This window comes from Ptiloglossa arizonensis, chromosome 10, assembly GCF_051014685.1.
Source record: "Ptiloglossa arizonensis isolate GNS036 chromosome 10, iyPtiAriz1_principal, whole genome shotgun sequence".
Classification (NCBI taxonomy): domain Eukaryota; kingdom Metazoa; phylum Arthropoda; class Insecta; order Hymenoptera; family Colletidae; genus Ptiloglossa; species Ptiloglossa arizonensis.
This window is the reverse complement of record NC_135057.1, coordinates 9,269,250-9,286,471: the sequence shown is the minus strand read 5'-3', so window position 1 is coordinate 9,286,471 and position 17,222 is coordinate 9,269,250. Positions and strand designations below refer to the sequence as shown.

The window sequence follows — 17,222 nt, the reverse complement described above, 5'->3', positions numbered from 1 at the left end:
ACTTCTTGTAATATTTCCGTATTTATCTACAATACTGTTATAGTACGAATTACAGCTTATTTAGTAAATATCGATAAATAAAGGCAATTTGAACCTGAGATATATTTGTACTTTATATTTAAACAAATGAGTGCATGTATTTGTCTGTCTGCTTTCAGTTAGTTTTTCATAGTGTAAATAAATTCATATTTCATAGTGTAAATAAATGAATTAAAGCATTAAAGGGTTAATTATTGGCTTATATTTGCACAGTAATCAATTTTTTGTATTGCTTTCTTTGGAGTTACTTGTATTAAATCATTGGGTGATTCATTTTGATTATTGACAGTTATTTGAAAAAATAATTGAGCACCTTTGTATAGTTTATTAGTTACTAAACAATTAAATAAGCACAAATAACTACCATCTTTTATATATACAGACGCCAGCGTAGTAATGTCAATTAGGATTTTATGTCCAGCATTGGGATCTTTTTTTTCAGAATCCGAATTGTTAGCAAAACATCTGCGACTAGAGTTTAATATGGGTCATAAGGGAGGAAATAGGTGGTGAGCATGCCTTCCCTGAAACCTTAAGGTTGTACATTTAATCCATCATTTTAACGATACTTGATAAAAGACCCAATCCTCGAAGAAAGAGGGTACAAAAACACTGTTTTTAGTAAAAGTTACTGGTAGACAGAGTTGTGACAGAACTTGCTCGTACATTTCTAACGATTCTGAACAAGATACTCCATTGCCCTATAATATAAAACAAAAGTTATCCTTATACATACTTCTCATATATTAATTTATATTAAATAAATAAAAGAATATAAAAAATAAAATTTTTTGGAGTAACAAATTATTTACGCGTAACGTTCTTTTTATGCGAATCATTTATTACAAAAACAATAAATAATTGAAAATTCACAGTTAGTAAACTGAATAACATATATACGAAAAAAAAAAACAAATCCAAGTGTACATACGTGAGTCATATATTTTCCAGTAGGTTTTAAAATTTTCACTGTCGAGTTTAGGATAAGTCTGATAAAATCCCATGCATCACCATATGGAGCAGTGCTGATCGGTATATCTGTAAGATCACCGAAGACGTAGTCAAACTGTCGACCCTCTTCGATCATGTGCACTAAGGTTTTTGCGCAATCTCCGACAATTATCTACAAATTTTTAATGTTTTATTAACCGTAATTGCCTTCTTATTTTTAGTTTGAACAATAAATTTTATTTCCTTACTAAAACTTACTTCATAATTGTCTCCCTTTCTCTTATCCAAACAATCGCCACATATACTTCTCATATGTTGACTACAGGCTTTTATAACAATATCATCAATCTAAAAATAGAAAAATGTTTTTTTTATAAAACACAGTATACTACTTTTATACGATAGGATTATAATTAATTATTTTGTAATTGTAATTCTTTTGTAAAAACATACTTCCAACATCGTAACGAATTTTGGTTTTTCCTTAAGCAATTCCCACAGTAAACCACCATCTCCCCCTCCTAAAATAACTATCTCCTTTCCTGTATAACTCTCCTTCCCACGTTGCATCAAAGTTTCTGTATATATAAGATCTGCTTCAGATATATCTAAAAAGTTTACAGTGTAGTGTTTAAGATGTCCTAATTTTAAATATCTTTCAATCTAATTTGAAAACAAATTTTATGTGTTTCTTACTTTGTAATTCATCGAGAACCAACAGATTCCCTAATGATTTTGAGTGCACAATTTGCACTCTTTGATAAGGAGAACGTGCCTCAAAGACCAATTTATCTATATCATACTCAAGTAGTCTGTCATCTAAAAAAAGAAGAATAATTGTATAAAAATCTTAAAAACTTATACATTTTAAATAATTCTGTAACAAAGCATTTAACTCATTTGAATCGAGAAACAGAATAAATTGAGTTACTCATATTACTAAATGTAGAATAATCTACAAACAACAGCCCTTTTAAAACTTATTTGTTATCAGTCACCCAAATATGCCATAGATTACTATTTGCAGATTATTCTGCATTCAATAATATAGGTAACTTAACATTTACTGTGTATTCAGCATTCAATAATATAGATTAAATATTGTATGTTGAATATCCTACTTCTTGATGCAAATGGCAAATAGATGCATGCAATGCGAAGCGCAAATTTTTTAAAAGAACAAACAATTTCTTACATCCAAAATAAAACAAATAACAATTAAAGTATTGGGGATATAGGAGTTTCATGCGCATATTACTAAATCTACCGCATTACTTATATCTAACAATTTTGATGTGTTTCTAATGCGGCATATAAACTGAAGAAATAAATATCATCATTCATTGAATACATACTGATACTACGGATACATCTATAAAAATGGTAGGTCTTTTAGTATTAGAAGTTATAATTCTTAATATTATTTAAGAATCTAATATACATTTATTCTATGTTTCTTTTTGTATTTGCCGCTTTTTTTGCAAAGCATTACATTTATTTAATCTGTTGTAATATAAGTATATAAATACTGCAACAAAACTGATAGAGCGCATGATACAATGATGATTTATATCAAAATGTTTGTAAATATTATTAACAACTGAATAACAATTGTCATGGATAATACAAGCTTTTAAAAATCATAACTTAATGTAGATTAACATTTTCTTCGCGCAAGAAATAACGAAAAAAATGTCAATAGCTCAGAAGAATAACTCATGTAACCGAAGAAATGAGTTGAAAGCAATTTTCATTAAAGACGCACAATAAAATTAAAAATTGTGCGGACATAGAGTTCAACTTGTACCGTAAACAGAATAATAAACAAAAAACTCACCGGAGGTAGGAAAGTATCTCTCAAAAGGTCCACCGCGTTTAATTGGTATAAGCATGTGCGAATGCGTAGAGGTTGCTGCCACCTGCAACGCTGTCTCCAATTCTCTGGTCAACTAAAGGTAGCCGCGACAAACGAACCGATGAATAGAAAAAAAATATAAACTATCTTGTTAAACCAATCGTAATTACTCTCCTTTTACGTATGTGTCAAGGGCTATTTCAAATTCCTTTGCGGAAGGACCAAAAAGAAACACCAGGGAAAAATACACACCGACCGGAAAAGAAGTATGCAATTGAAGCTGTTGGCATTTTAGAGTGCAACGGAAACAATTCGCACATTTATAAGGTGCTATAGAAAACTAAGTATGGGAACTAATTGGTGTAGCGGTTTCTACCTGATAGTGTCAGATAGAGGTTATATATAGTTCCTCGCCTTACTGGTGGCAGGCACTTGCTGCGTTGGCTATTTAGAGCCATCGCAATGTCCGCTTCCAGATATCGCCACTGCTACAAGGTCCTCTTTGTTACATGTGTTTCTTTTGCATATATTAAAATTTCGACTTATTTCTATTATAACACTTGTCAAACAATAATCTTTTACAATATATTAACCTTCTAATGTCAGTTTTTTACATAAAAACTTGACAAGTGATAATCATAAGTTGCTTTAAGGAATAGTTCTTTGTATATATTTGTTTAAAAATGTGCTTAATATGAACACTTTCTAATATGTAACAAGATGTACCTTGTAATGACCCCATATTTGAGAGATACCAAAATTGATTTTATATTTAATACTCATGAGAGGCAACTAAATATTATGATCCCAAGTAGGTATTGCAAAATAATTATGATAATCAATATAAGTGACTATACCTCAAAATTCAAGAGTGCTTCCTCATCATCTCTTTTATAATACTCAATGTTAAGGGTGACCAAGCCTTCGGTATATCCTCGAATGGTAATTAAACTACCTTTGGGACCAGTATAAAGTACTAAGAGACTTCCATCAATGTTTGACTCAGTTAATGGTTTTAACCCATCAAAATATTCTCTTAAAACATTAGCAATTGCTAATTTTAGATTAGTACATTTTTCAAAATCTGATATTACATTGGATGGAACGGTAAAATCCAAGAGTACAGTGTGGGCAACCATTGTGTAAGAACCTAAAATGAATTCATTACTTGTTAGTACAAAAAACGATTGAAAACAAATTATTTAATGCAAAACTGGTATAAAAAAAATATTATTGATTAAAGTGTTTAATTAAATTTAATTAAAAATTATTTAACATTGAATATTAGTTTAATGTTAATACCAGTGTATTAGTATAAAATTATCGTAAAGTCAAGGAACTCTATTTTCACAATTCCTATACAAATCCTTGGATTGCATAAACATAAATTGATTTATCAAAAATTTCGCGTTTAAGCACTTCCTAAAAAAGAAAGAAGTTTTAAGGTTATGATATACAATTTATACGAAAAAATAGATTAATTTAACTTTACTAATAGCTCAATTATATTTAATGAACTGATTTAGTATATGAATAAGCATATAAATAAACACACATTTTATTTAATAATAAATTATTTTCTTAACATAATCGAAATTTCGTACTTTTATTTTTTCATTGCAATGTGGGCGCGAAATTATACAAAATTGATTTTAGGGTCCATTTATATGAAGAGATTGAAATTTTGATATCAATTCATATTATACTAAAATTATTATGAAATTCACTTACATAAAAACGAAATATAAGAATATTTATTAAACCACTTAATGTACGTAATTGAAAATCACATGTGTGATTAACCTAAGAACATAAATATAACTAACAGTAAAACGACAATGTGATAAATAACAAAATATTATTTTTCAATTTTTATCGTGTAAAAATTACAGAATAATGTTTATTAAATAAAACTTTCCGCTTATTGTAGTATTATAAACATAAATAAGTAGTGTTAATACAACTAATTTAATTGATTAATACTAAATAAAAGTAGTAATTATACTCACAAATTAAAATGCGGTAATTCAGAATTATAAGAATATTCGTTAGATAAAAATATTTCCGTGATACAGATCGCTGTCGCCTGTATATGTATCAGTGCTGCCAATTATTTATAGACAAAAATTTCTAGATCATCCTAGATCTACACATAAAGTCTAATACAATATTGAGCAAAGTTTTAAACATATTTTGTTATTACATCGTATTGATTGAATCTAATTAATTAAAAAAGAAACGAATCGGTTTCGAGAATTCTAAAACCGATTACCAATCAATACTTCAGAAAAGAAATTAATTTATTTGTTTGTATTACAAAAACAGCTTGTTTTGATAAAAAAAACTGATATTTTAATCGCTAGCATTATCGCCTTGATTGTCATCTTCTCTTCCGCTTTCCGAGGCACTTCCTGAATTTGATTCTTCATCCGAATCCTTAAGAACCTTTCCTTTAATGTTTTTCTTTGGTCTAAGGGTTTCAAAATCTGAACCTTCTTCATCTGATGAATATATATTTGATGCTAAAAATATAAATACACATGTATACTAATGAATTATTCAAATAAAATACTTTATTCATTTTTATTATATATAACTTACCTTTAACAGGCGCATTCATTCCCTTTTTATATTTATTCTTAATTGCTGCCAGAGAAATAGCACCTTCATCATCTGAACCATCATCATGATAAGTATCACCACCGTATCCACCAACAGATCTCGTAGGATTTCTACTACCTGTAGTACTCTTTTTTGTTTTACTTTGAACCCTCATTGCCATTCGTAATTTTTCCTCTTCTTTCTAAAAATGATAATAATTTTAATACAATATATTATTTATGGATGCTATTCATATGCAGATTAAATTTATTAAGCATAACTCACTTTAATCATCTCATATCTATTTTGATCTGGATTGGTTCCTACTTGTGATAGTACTTTTATACCAGAAGTCTTTTGTGACCTATCCGCAAGTGACATTGTCATTTTTCTATGAGTAAAGGATTCTGTAGAATGTGGACGGAATGTCAATTTAGTCCTAAATACTGCCTGACCCTGAAGACCCGTTCCTTGACGAATGTACAGATGGTTGTGATCACCTTGAAGTGGCTGCTTGTATACATCAAAGATCTCGGATCCCAGGTGTAAAGACATGCTGCCATCAGACCATTTTACAAACCTGGCATTGCTTTCTTTGACAACTTTACCCTGTTCATCAAAGATATCTTTCCAACGAAGAGTATTTTCGACCTTCAACTTCAACCTAGCTCGACCTTCTTCATCTAAAGTTTCCTCCTCATCAATCTCATCTTCATATGTTTCCGTATCAAACGGTCGTGTTTCTACTGAAAGAAAATTTGGAAGTTTTACAAAGTGTATTTCACGACCCAAATCTGTTGTAATTTTTGGAATTTCTACATCAATTCTAGTTTCTGGTGGAGGTTCTGGCTCTTCTTCTTTTTCCTTATCTGCATCCTAAAAAAAATGAAATTAACGATAAATTAAAATTATTTTCCTTTTTCTTAATAGATTTTTAATTGTTACCATTATATATTATACATACACCTTCAATGACTGTCTGACTAGGACCTTCACCACCACTATCAGATCTACCTAAACTTCTGCTTCTGCTTCTGCTTCTACTTTTACTTCTGCTTCTGCTTCTGCTTCTGCTTCTGCTTCTACTTCTGCTCCTACTTCTACTTTTACTTCTGCTTCTGCTTTTACTTCTGCTTCTACTTCTGCTATGACTCTTCTCTCTCTTTTCATCTTCCTTGTCCTTTTCATCATCTGTACTAATGTCACTAGCATCTCCAAAAAGAGCATCTGCTGTTGGGGCTATCACTTCTTTTTCAACTACTTCACTTTCTGAATCAGAATCTATTAATGGTTTTGCTCTTTTGACTCCATCTTCTGGTTCAGAAACAGAGCCACTATTATCTTTTTTTTGAACTGGACTTCCTTCTCTGTCACTATCATTAGATTTTGTACTACCTGTAATATAATAAAGAAAACAATATGTTTTATTTTCAGAATAAAAACTAATTATTAATTTTTCTTGTTATATGACCTCTTGTTTTTAAAGATTTTTCAGATTCATTGTCATCCTTATTTTCTTCAGAGCTGTCTGGCTTTTGTTCAGTATCTGTAGGCTCAGTTCTCACATTACCAGGAGAATTTAACATTCTACAAATATTTTGATATAATACTTTAAAGGTACAGAATTGCCATTTTTCAAAGAAAAATATCGTTAAATAATTAATTAACCGACCCTGTGGATTTTGGACTTTCCGATGTTCTTTCTTGTGGGGAACATGATCTTGATCTCTGCGAATCACTATTATTTGATGCAATTGATTTTGGAGTACCACTTCTAGATCTTTGAGAACCAGATTTCTCACTTCGTGCAGACCCAACACTTGAATGCTTAGAATCTGATCTAGCTGGAGATGGACTTTTGGAATTGTGTCTGGAATCTGCTTTTTCTTCTATAGATGGGCTACTAGATCTAGACGATCTTCCACTAACATTTGAACCTACTGATGGAGCCATATTTTCATCATCAGAATTTCTATCAGGTGTAGAATTTGCAGCATTAGATGGTGTACCACTGTGACTTGATCTAGAGGACCCTGATTGATTGTCTGATTCTGAACCTAAAAGAAATTTACTTATACGTTATTCTTGAGACAGTAAGAAAACATAGTTTACTATTTCAATTCATAAGTTTTATAATGGGCAGAAAATATATGTATTGAATTAATAATATTATTTTTGTTACCTGAATCGCCGCTGGAGTCACGTAAGTTCTCTCTTGTTGGTGACATTTTTATTCTTCTTAAAGACAAGTCAATGTTTAAAAATGAAACCTTAAAAGCATTATTTCGAAGTGTCCCATAAAGTTGATAGATTGGAAGATAAGTTTGTCAGTACAATCAACGTGTAGAAAGGTTCGTTAGGTGTGATCCAAAGTTGTGTGAAAGTTACTATAGGAATCAATCCAAAAAATGTGTTATATAGAGACATATAGAAAGGAAGAAAATGGTTGCAGTATCATAAACTATGATTGGTGTTGTATTTTCCGATATAAAATATAATATATCTCATGACAGTGGTATAATTATATTATGCCATTAAATATATATATATATATAAAAGTAGTATAATCTTATTAACACAAAAAGAATCACTGAGAATCATATCGTGACACTAAGCAAACCGATTTACAGGGTCATATAAAAATTGTGAAAAAGTAAATTGGCTTACAATAAATACAGTAAATTATCGTTTTAAGGAAGAAAATCAGGTCCACCAGTTTTCTTTAACCGAGAGTCGATAGAAATTTTTTTCTCGCAACTGCTTGAACTCAAACGGACCGTCCGAATAGGATAAGAAATGGGATAAGCAATTCCATATGCCAAGACATCACTCGTGGCCGAAATTTCAAACACATTTTATTGTATCAACATGAATAGAAATTAAAATTTGTTACATTTCTTATTATATTTTTATAAGAGTAATATTAATCGATTGGCGAATTTTTTCTGATAAAAATGAGTCTAAACAAAATTTCATTCATATATTTTTAATTATAATTTATTTGAATTATTTGCAAAAAAAGTATGACTATGTATGTATTTTTACTAGAAAACTCCACCAATTCATTAATAATACTCTTATAACCATAGGTACAATAAGGACTAGAATGGTTTTAATTTTCAATTAATATCTACCACAGCAATACGCATACCACAGACAAGATATAAAACAGACATTTCATCTCGCGGGAATTTTGTGTTACACTATCTGAAATACGAACTTCGTAAAATATCAATGGTTTTAGAGTGACCTCTTTGTTTAAGAATGCTAATTATAGAAACTATATTTAACTAAATCACCAAAGTCGGTAAAAGTATTATACGTAGAAAATCATCGCTGTCAAACTTATTACCTCCAGAAAACAGTGTAACATTAAATTCTATTCTCACAGATAAAATTTTAAACTTTTATCTTCAAAGTTACAACTGCCCTTGCAACTTCAAATTTTCCAAGTCCATTCTCAAGCTATATTCTAAAAAATGATTAAAGAACACTTAAAATGTTCACATCTCTTTGTGTGATTTATAATTTAGGATAATATTTTATTAAAATTTGAAAATATTATGTAACTTTAATGCATTTTAATAAATTTATTTCGGATAACATGAGCAGATTTTTTTCTTTCTTCTTTATTTCCATTCTTAAATGATGTTCAGGGACGAGTTTCCTACGTTTACTACTTTTACCGACTTCAGTGGTTCAGTCAATTATAATTTCCAGAAACTTAGTCTTTAAACGAAGAGATTGCTCTAGAATCATTGATATTTTACGAGATCGGTATTTCAGTTCGTGTAACGTCATTTGCGTGAGATGAAAATGAAACGTCTATCTATATCGTGTCTGTGTCATTAGTTCCCTATTCGTGATACGAAAAAGCATACGTCTATACTATATACTATTTGTCGCGTGCGACATTGCTTTAAATTTCCATCAATAGGTTTTTAATTCCATAACTGCCGGTCGTTCAAGCTAAAGAAATATAAACAGTCATGGAGAAGATTCAGTTTCTTCTATCCTGGGCTAAAATTCTATCTTTAAGCGTGGAATTACTGTACATCGTATTTATGTAAAGTAAATATTATATCTAGTTTTCGTAAATGTTTCATAGAATTTTTATATTCAATATTGGTTTATAAAATTTATTGAATACAAGATTATTTTTACTTTATCAAATTATTTTTCTATTTCTATTTTATTTATATTATATAAGTCTTAAAGGTACAATTATTAATGATAACTATTGAAGTAATACTAGCTAAAAGTTTAGAAGTATCGATTACCTAAATTAACTGTTTATTTAATTAGTTATATTCAATTTATTAAAGTATGTTTGCCAAATAAATAAAATTTAAGAAGTACATTAGTGGTTAAAGTTGTTCATCATTGTCATTCAAAAATGTTGGATTATCATATTCATAATCTTTTGCTTTCTTATTTTTTTCTTTAGAATTAAAATTTGACATTTTATCACTTTCCTCATTATTATACAAAGTGTTTCTAGGTTTATGTTTTTCATATTCTTTTATAATTTTAGAACGACGGCTTTCAAATGCTTGCATTGCTTCTTTTGACACATTCGAAGATATTACCTTAGAAAAACCTGGAACAATATATTTAACATAAAACTTTCATTTTTTAATATAAGTATCATTTATTAACTATGTTCATTATTGATGGTAGTAGAATAATAAATTAATATAATATAATTGTAAAATATAGAAATTTTTAATTTTAACAAGATATGACATTGAACTATAAACGAATACCTGATGTATGAGGCTCTCTCAGTTTCTCATGAAAAAGTTCTTCAAAATTATTAGGCATCTTCAGAGTATTCTGTGTCCCTTCTACTAGTTCTCGAATAGTTTTTTGTTTTACAGAATCAGGCAGTATATTATTTTTTAAATTATCTATTGTTTCATTTTCTATTGCACTTTGAAGTCCTTTAGCTATATGTTCTGCATGTTTACTAGTAACTAAAGCATCTGATGAATATTTTCTCTGAAAAATTGAATATGTTTTTATAAAAGTAATTCTACAATGAAAGTAATTGTATATGTTATATTACTTTGTCATAGAAAGGTAACTTCAATTTCACATTAGCTAGCATGTGGGTAAATGTATTCAATCGATGAATCAACATTGCTAAGAATTGTATTAACAGAATAATAACAAATGCAATAATAAAGAGGCATCCAATTGGTTCTAGATGCATATATTTTTTAGATACATGTACCTAAAAAAAGGTTAAATAATATTATTAAATCTTTAAAACAATATTAATATAATATTTTAGATTAAGGTAATGATACTTACTTCAAGACTGTCCTCATTGTAAGTAATATCATATCGAATGGCAAAAGGCCACTGAATGTGTAAAACATCCTTGTTAATTTGCAACAAAAAAATCATTACTACAAACAGAGTATTTATAACAAAGAATTTTAAAAGATATTCATTACGTATATTCATCAAACCCTTTGCAATACTTTCCTAAAAAAAATTTTATATTTGTAAAAATTTATGTTGAATTTTTGAATTTGAAAGACTTATTATTAAAAAAATCATACTTGTTGTTCTACATCATTTTCGATTGGATATAAATATTTTTCAATTAGTTGTTTCCAAAATTCCTCCTCTGAAGTAGAAAGAAAATCTACTTTTCCATTTTGCACGTGTTTATCTTGAAGCCAGTTAGGACTAATTAAATAATTAGAATATTCTTCATGAATGGTATCAGATGCTTGTATTGAAATTTTACTTTCTGAATCTGTACCTTCGTACAAGTTATTTTCAGTCATTTCTAATTTTGCTTGTTTATTAGATGCTTTGCTTTCTTTATCACTGACTTCCTCTATGATGTCATTTGGTGTACTACTAATCCTGTAATTACTACAAATTTGAATTAATGTGAGAATGATCAGTTCATAATAAAATTAATTCTTATAAAAATAAAAATTGAAAAGTTATCTACACTTTACATTCTATCTACATTTTTAATTTAATACCTTTCCATTCTTTCTAAACGAATGTTAATTTCATTAATAGAATTATAAATGGAGTTTAAGTATGTTTCTTCTTTTTGTGATTTTTTAAATGTGCAGAAGTTACACTTCATCAAATTGGCCAATGAAAACTTTGTCCACTTGGATTGCTCATTGTGTTGTAATTTATTGGTTTTTATAAACTGTTTTTCTGGTGTCTATAACAGAAAATGTAAAATGTTTAAATTACAAGTAACAGTATATAAAAAAATGTTGATAAAGTAATGATATGCCACATATATTTATATGTATTTTAAATCTTATGTATTATAAATTTATATTTATAGATTCACACATATATGTTTATTATACATAAAATTTCTTTTATGTTTAGCCAATTTTCTTTGTGTATAAATAATGTCTTTTTATGAGTGTACCTTAATTTGTTGTGTAGATTCTCTAGTACCCCATGTAACATTATGAATATTGAAAATACAAAAAATAATGAGCAACATGTACATTGATGGTACAGTAACATAATAAATAATTGCAGTATTCAAGCATGACACTTCTTGAGGATGCATAAAACCTGTCAGTATAAATTGACTGACTATAATAAGAAAGAGAAGTGTATTGGGTGCAAAAAATCCTTCTGTTGCTATTTGAAGTGTTATTCCAACCAGTACAATTATCATTACCAAAGCATATATGACAGTGATAATTTCAGCTGTTATAAGCTGTGAAAATATCAACATATATATCATTTTATTTCATTAACAATGTTAATTTTAAATTAATTATTTGTTTTATATTTCTGTTGAACTTATAAAACAAAATATTTATACTATTCTTTTTTTTAAATTAAAAGTACAATATATATATTTTTATATATATTTTACATTATTATTAATAATTACCTGAATGCGTTCCTCACAAAAAGAACAAACCACAAAAAAAATGATAAGTGGAATTAAATTACACCAAAAACTTGACCAGTTATCTATCTGGAAAGTGGTAACAAACGCACCAGCTATCATTAAGTAGATGAAAGTTGGCCCAATGATAGTACTACCTACAAGATAATAATATTTAAATTTAGATATATATATATCCTTTTTTCAAATATTAAAAAACTCCTACTGAAGTAGGATATACTTTTCATTTAATTTTAATAGTACTCACATTACATTTATTATAAATATAATAATTTCGTTTTAAAGTTAATCACCTGTTAAAATCCACTGGTACATTATGTAGAGCCATGAAATATTATTATTTATTTTTCTGGTTTCTTTTGAAGTACTTAGTAAATCAAAGATATTAGCCATAGTTGATGAAATCCATCGGCGGCGTTGAATGTAAAAATCTTTGAACAATTCTGGAGCATGTGTGTAAGCATCAGAAGCTGCACAATATTCTACCTGATTGAATAAAGAAAAATTAAACAGTCTTACAAAAATCCAAATTGGAGTAATATTGAATAATAAAATATCTTTAATATTTAGTCTTTATAATTTAAATATTCTTACTCTACAGCCAGTTTGTAAGAGTAATGTACAAAGCCATCGATCTTCTCCTTGATCATACTGAATATAATGTCTGGGCTCAGTTGATTTAGTTGCATATTTTGCTATGACATTTTGTTGCATTAAAGCCTTTGCTCTGAAAAGAGAAAAACAACCCGGACTGCAAAGAACAGAACCTGTTATGTGTTCTGTTGATTTTTGAAGCCAATGTCCTATTGCATATTCAAATTTTTGAAACCAAATCATTGGGCCTATGTACAGAAACATGATATCTCTAGAATAATGTTAAAAATATGTTGCTTTATTAATTTTTTAATAAAATATGCCATGCTTTTATAAAATACAGAAGCACCTTTTCCCACTGGATGTATTCGTCCACAAGCTGCACCTAATTCTTTATCTTTCTTCATTAAGTCTACTAATGCTTTAACAGCTATTGGTTGAAAATCAATATCACCATCCAATGTTAAAATATAAGTATTTTCTGCCATTAATTCCTTACGATCAATATCTATTGGTGAGTCCATTAAGCAATGGCCAAGAAGATAATACATGTACATGATCTAAAATAACTTGATAATTAACATAGAATAAAAAATGTTGTTCACAGTTTAAATATCGATAGAAATTCAATCAAATTATGTTTATAGAAATGTAACTTTCTTATACTGCCTAATGTCATTGATGTACCTGACTCCACCGTTTTCTGTGCCTTATTTTATTTTTGTCTTTAAGGTGTACTGTCAAATGTGTCCTTCCAGGTAAAATCCAGATTAATTGACCACCATAGGGTGTTGGGTATTTAATTGGTGGTGATGAACACATACCTAAACTTGTTACCTTTTCTTCCACAGTTTTTACTAACATTGCTACATACTGATTTACATATGTTTCATTTTCATTGTGATCACAAGCTTCAGAACAACCATGCATACAACAAAATGCATCGTCAAAAAATATATGTGCTAAAATAATTATCAAATTATATTTTTTTAATATTTCAAATATGTGGTTCATTCAAATATTTAAAATTTATTTATATATTACTTTAAGACTGAAATTAATAAAGTTAAATAATTTTGATTATAAATATTATTTACTTTCGAGTTCATAATAATCTTTAATGGAAATTTTATAATATTTTTGTGTAACTTTCATAGCACATTGATCTTTATCCATCCGTAGTATACTTCCAATCAATTCATTCATTTCTTCCTTGTTTTCATGCCACATAGTCACGCATGCATAAATTTGAGTGACACAAGCATTCCTTTTATTCTTTGTACCTCCTTTTAAATATATTGAATGAGACCTACTCGAATCTTGTATTTCCTCTAAGCTGTCAGTCTAAAAAGAAATCTATATTTTTAAACCAATAATTAATTCAAAAAATCTTATTTTTAAACATAGAGAAGAAATTGGACCTCAAATTCTGTGATAGAATCTAAAAGTTCCTCTTCTTCAATGATACTACAAATCTTATACTTTCTCTTATTTAATCCTATGAACTGATCAATCATAAGTGAATCGTAAGTTGAATTATAAAAAATGTTCTCTATAGAGGCCAGTCTTTCCTTTTCACCTATCCATATTTGTATTGTGATCCAAATTTGTGATAACCACCATATGATCCAGTACCAAATACGCCAACTTAATACAAAATCTTTCAGACTGTTATAATTAGGTTGTTCAAAAAACAGAAAGTCTGGTATTAATTCATGAAAGACACATGAATTCTGTTGTCTTGCATCACAAAACATTAATATTAATAAAATTGATCCTGGGGTAATTAAACTTATTGGAAAAGCAAAGCTAAACTTGTGCATTTGTGTTTTAAATGCAAATATTGCTGTAATAATATTAAAAATATTTAAACATTATAAAATATAAGATATTATTGCTCTAAAATTTTGATTTTACCTGATTGATATGTGAGAAAAGTACAGAAAATGTGAATTAAAAATACATATAAAGGTGCAGATGTATCTTCAACAAGGATCAAAGAATCTTCTTGTTGAAGAATCCTGTCTTCAAAATAGTAACTAAATTCTAGTGCATTTGTAAGAAAGACAGAATTTGAATTTTGAATCAACTCCACATTATATTTATTTAGACCTATATATTCAAAAAATTCTTGAATTTGAATTCCCTTGAAAATAGAAATCACAATCGCACTTAAAATAAAGATGAAACATCTCCAAAATGCTATAAATCCTTGCAAGAAATGACGATTATTTATAAGATCCATTCTTACTGCTGCTAAAAATCTTATAAAACCTGTTCAAAGAAATGCAGTGTTATAATTGAATGAATAGTATTCATGTTTAAAAAATGTATCATTTAAATGTATGAAAAAATTAAAATATAAAATTGAGAATGGCACGAATCATTGTTGCTATTAATAATATTACTATTGTTAGTAATGATGTATTACATGCATTGAAATAACTACATATTTAATGTTATTTAAAAATTAATTATTACCACAGTAACTATGTTCAGAAACATAATTGTTCCACCAACGACAGGAAGATAACAGAAGAGATGTGGGAAGAATCCATGTTATAGAGTCATTCATTCTATAATTTAAAAAGGATTGTAGAAACAGTCCAGAACCTTGTGAGATTAATGCCAAAATATTGCACAGTAAAATTAATATAAACATTTTAGTTGAACTTATATATTTTTTATTTTGAGAAAGTATATCTGCAATGAAAGTAATCATATACTTTTCAATAATATAATTTATAAATGAATGTACTTACTTAGTAGAGCAGGAATGAAACAAATACAACTAGAAATTGCTGCAGCATCTACAGAATTCATCTTTGGAAGACTATAGAAAACCAAAAGTGCTAAACCAATTGAATGAAACATTTCTAGAATAAAAAGAACAGCAAGGCTTTGCTTTCTAGGCATCTTTTCTTTCTTTTTGAAAAGAGAATACCATATAGACTGTAAAATATTGAAACACTCTGGTATAAGAAACATGAAAATGATGTACCATGTCCAAATTACTATACCTGATTTGGACATTTTTGCTCTTAAACTTTCATTAGTATCTAAAATATTAAATATTTTTATAAAAGTCTATAATTATAAATTTTATTATATAAGTAAAGTTCATAAAATACCTAAATCAGTACAAAATTCAATAGACTTTTCTTTTTCAAGCTGTGAAACTGCAAAAAGGACTGTACATTTGGCAATTAAACTACTACAAAAAACGATACAGAAAATTATGCCATATACAAGTATTTTAATAACATGCATGGAAACATCCAACCATTGCTTTTTTTGCATTGATGCACTTTTCTTTTCAGCTTGGAACTGTTTAAATACATCCCATGGTAAGTTTCTTTTTGAGACACTAAAATCAAATAAAATAATTATTAGTATATTTCAATAATATTTAAAATTACAAATTACATAGTTAATTACGATATTCATTGTTTTATTCTTTTAAATACTACTACTGATAAATTGTAATGTTTTTTGTAAATGTTTAATTCATACAAAAATAAACGCATATAAATTATTAACGATTAATTAATTTCCTTACGATTGTTGAGTGATTGCAAGCTCATCTTCGATTTGAGAAAAGCTGACCATATAATTTTCTAAATTATTGAACAAAGACGAATTTAAACTTTGGTCTGTTTTCAACCCTGACATGTCGATTAATGAATTTTATACCAATGCTTCATCGTTTATGAGTCATAAAACTGCCGAAATTTTCATCGATATTTCAAGTACGATAAAATTGATAAGATTTCAAAATTGTCGAAAATAATCCGCACTTATCTATGATTTAAAGGAGATGGTAAATATAGGGGAATATACGGTTGGGAAATATGAAATTTCTCAACGATATATTTTAAAACGTTCTCTAACATTTTAAAAACGATCTGGAAAAATAGAAATATTTAAGTACTAAGAACAAATAAATTTGTTGTTATCAGTTTAATATTTTGCACGCGAAGAAGTATTAATTAATCAATACATCGTATGTTTAAAAATAGGTTCATGTTGAATGTTATTCTACTAAAAGAAATATAATAAAATTAAATTCAATAGCAAAGCATTATGAATCTATGTTTATTTCCTTTTTTCATTACGGTTTATTTGGTCTCGGAGAAAGAAAAATTAATGTTAAAAAATATTACATGTTAATAAACTATATTCATAGAAATCTTTTCTTAAATAAACCTCAATAATTTTGTTTTCTAACTAGATGAATCGGATAAAAAGAAATATTATGTAAAT

The 17,222-nt window shown here is 28.1% G+C and overlaps 3 protein-coding genes across 6 annotated transcripts; all 3 read right to left on the bottom strand.

Moving 5' to 3' along the window:
- Positions 1-349: 349 nt before the first annotated feature.
- Positions 350-4,944, bottom strand: Sms (spermine synthase). 4 transcript variants are annotated; one of them, XM_076322007.1, is made up of 9 exons: positions 4,855-4,915; positions 4,148-4,267; positions 3,703-3,995; positions 2,828-2,939; positions 1,687-1,809; positions 1,444-1,598; positions 1,249-1,338; positions 971-1,162; positions 350-740 (listed from the first exon to the last, which is right to left on the bottom strand). In XM_076322007.1, the coding sequence occupies exons 3-9, from the start codon at positions 3,982-3,984 to the stop codon at positions 594-596; spliced, it is 1,101 nt and encodes a 366-aa protein (XP_076178122.1). In that variant the 5' UTR covers positions 3,985-3,995; positions 4,148-4,267; positions 4,855-4,915; the 3' UTR covers positions 350-593. The 4 variants fall into 4 exon arrangements, with proteins under 4 accessions (XP_076178122.1, XP_076178123.1, XP_076178125.1 ...); XM_076322008.1 differs by lacking the exon at positions 4,148-4,267 and having other exon boundaries at positions 4,855-4,944; XM_076322010.1 differs by lacking the exons at positions 4,148-4,267; positions 4,855-4,915 and adding an exon at positions 4,577-4,618.
- Positions 4,945-5,127: 183 nt separating this feature from the next.
- Atu (Another transcription unit) lies at positions 5,128-8,262 on the bottom strand. The gene is made up of 8 exons (XM_076322006.1): positions 8,114-8,262; positions 7,629-7,833; positions 7,119-7,503; positions 6,918-7,033; positions 6,411-6,841; positions 5,732-6,322; positions 5,447-5,648; positions 5,128-5,367 (listed from the first exon to the last, which is right to left on the bottom strand). The coding sequence occupies exons 2-8, from the start codon at positions 7,672-7,674 to the stop codon at positions 5,198-5,200; spliced, it is 1,941 nt and encodes a 646-aa protein (XP_076178121.1). The 5' UTR covers positions 7,675-7,833; positions 8,114-8,262; the 3' UTR covers positions 5,128-5,197.
- A 1,539-nt stretch (positions 8,263-9,801) lies between these two features.
- Positions 9,802-16,261, bottom strand: LOC143151931 (chitin synthase chs-2). The gene is made up of 19 exons (XM_076321462.1): positions 16,091-16,261; positions 15,722-16,018; positions 15,441-15,662; positions 15,072-15,233; positions 14,877-14,942; positions 14,381-14,805; positions 14,057-14,303; positions 13,647-13,921; positions 13,309-13,519; positions 12,960-13,207; positions 12,659-12,851; positions 12,348-12,502; positions 11,868-12,167; positions 11,455-11,648; positions 11,017-11,338; positions 10,763-10,939; positions 10,515-10,682; positions 10,213-10,447; positions 9,802-10,046 (listed from the first exon to the last, which is right to left on the bottom strand). Exons 1-19 carry the CDS (start codon positions 16,257-16,259, stop codon positions 9,814-9,816), a joined length of 4,299 nt encoding a protein of 1,432 aa, XP_076177577.1. The 5' UTR covers positions 16,260-16,261; the 3' UTR covers positions 9,802-9,813.
- Between the last annotated feature and the right edge of the window lie 961 nt (positions 16,262-17,222).

Excerpts from the sequence above, each read along its gene's own strand:
- LOC143151931 (XM_076321462.1), bottom strand. The coding sequence starts at position 16,259 with ATGCAAAAAAAGCAATGGTTGGATGTTTCCATGCATGTTATTAAAATA. Across the intron at positions 15,663-15,721 it reads TTTCATTCCTGCTCTACTAA|ATATACTTTCTCAAAATAAA; the intron begins GTAAGTACATTC and ends CTTTCATTGCAG. Across the intron at positions 14,304-14,380 it reads ATTCTATCACAGAATTTGAG|ACTGACAGCTTAGAGGAAAT; the intron begins GTCCAATTTCTT and ends ATTTCTTTTTAG.
- Atu (XM_076322006.1), bottom strand. The coding sequence starts at position 7,674 with ATGTCACCAACAAGAGAGAACTTACGTGACTCCAGCGGCGATTCAG. Across the intron at positions 7,504-7,628 it reads TGACTCCAGCGGCGATTCAG|GTTCAGAATCAGACAATCAA; the intron begins GTAACAAAAATA and ends AATTTCTTTTAG. Across the intron at positions 5,368-5,446 it reads AATGAATGCGCCTGTTAAAG|CATCAAATATATATTCATCA; the intron begins GTAAGTTATATA and ends TTATATTTTTAG.
- Sms (XM_076322008.1), bottom strand. The coding sequence starts at position 3,984 with ATGGTTGCCCACACTGTACTCTTGGATTTTACCGTTCCATCCAATGTA. Across the intron at positions 2,940-3,702 it reads AAGCACTCTTGAATTTTGAG|TTGACCAGAGAATTGGAGAC; the intron begins GTATAGTCACTT and ends GGCTACCTTTAG. Across the intron at positions 1,810-2,827 it reads GAGATACTTTCCTACCTCCG|ATGACAGACTACTTGAGTAT; the intron begins GTGAGTTTTTTG and ends TTCTTTTTTTAG.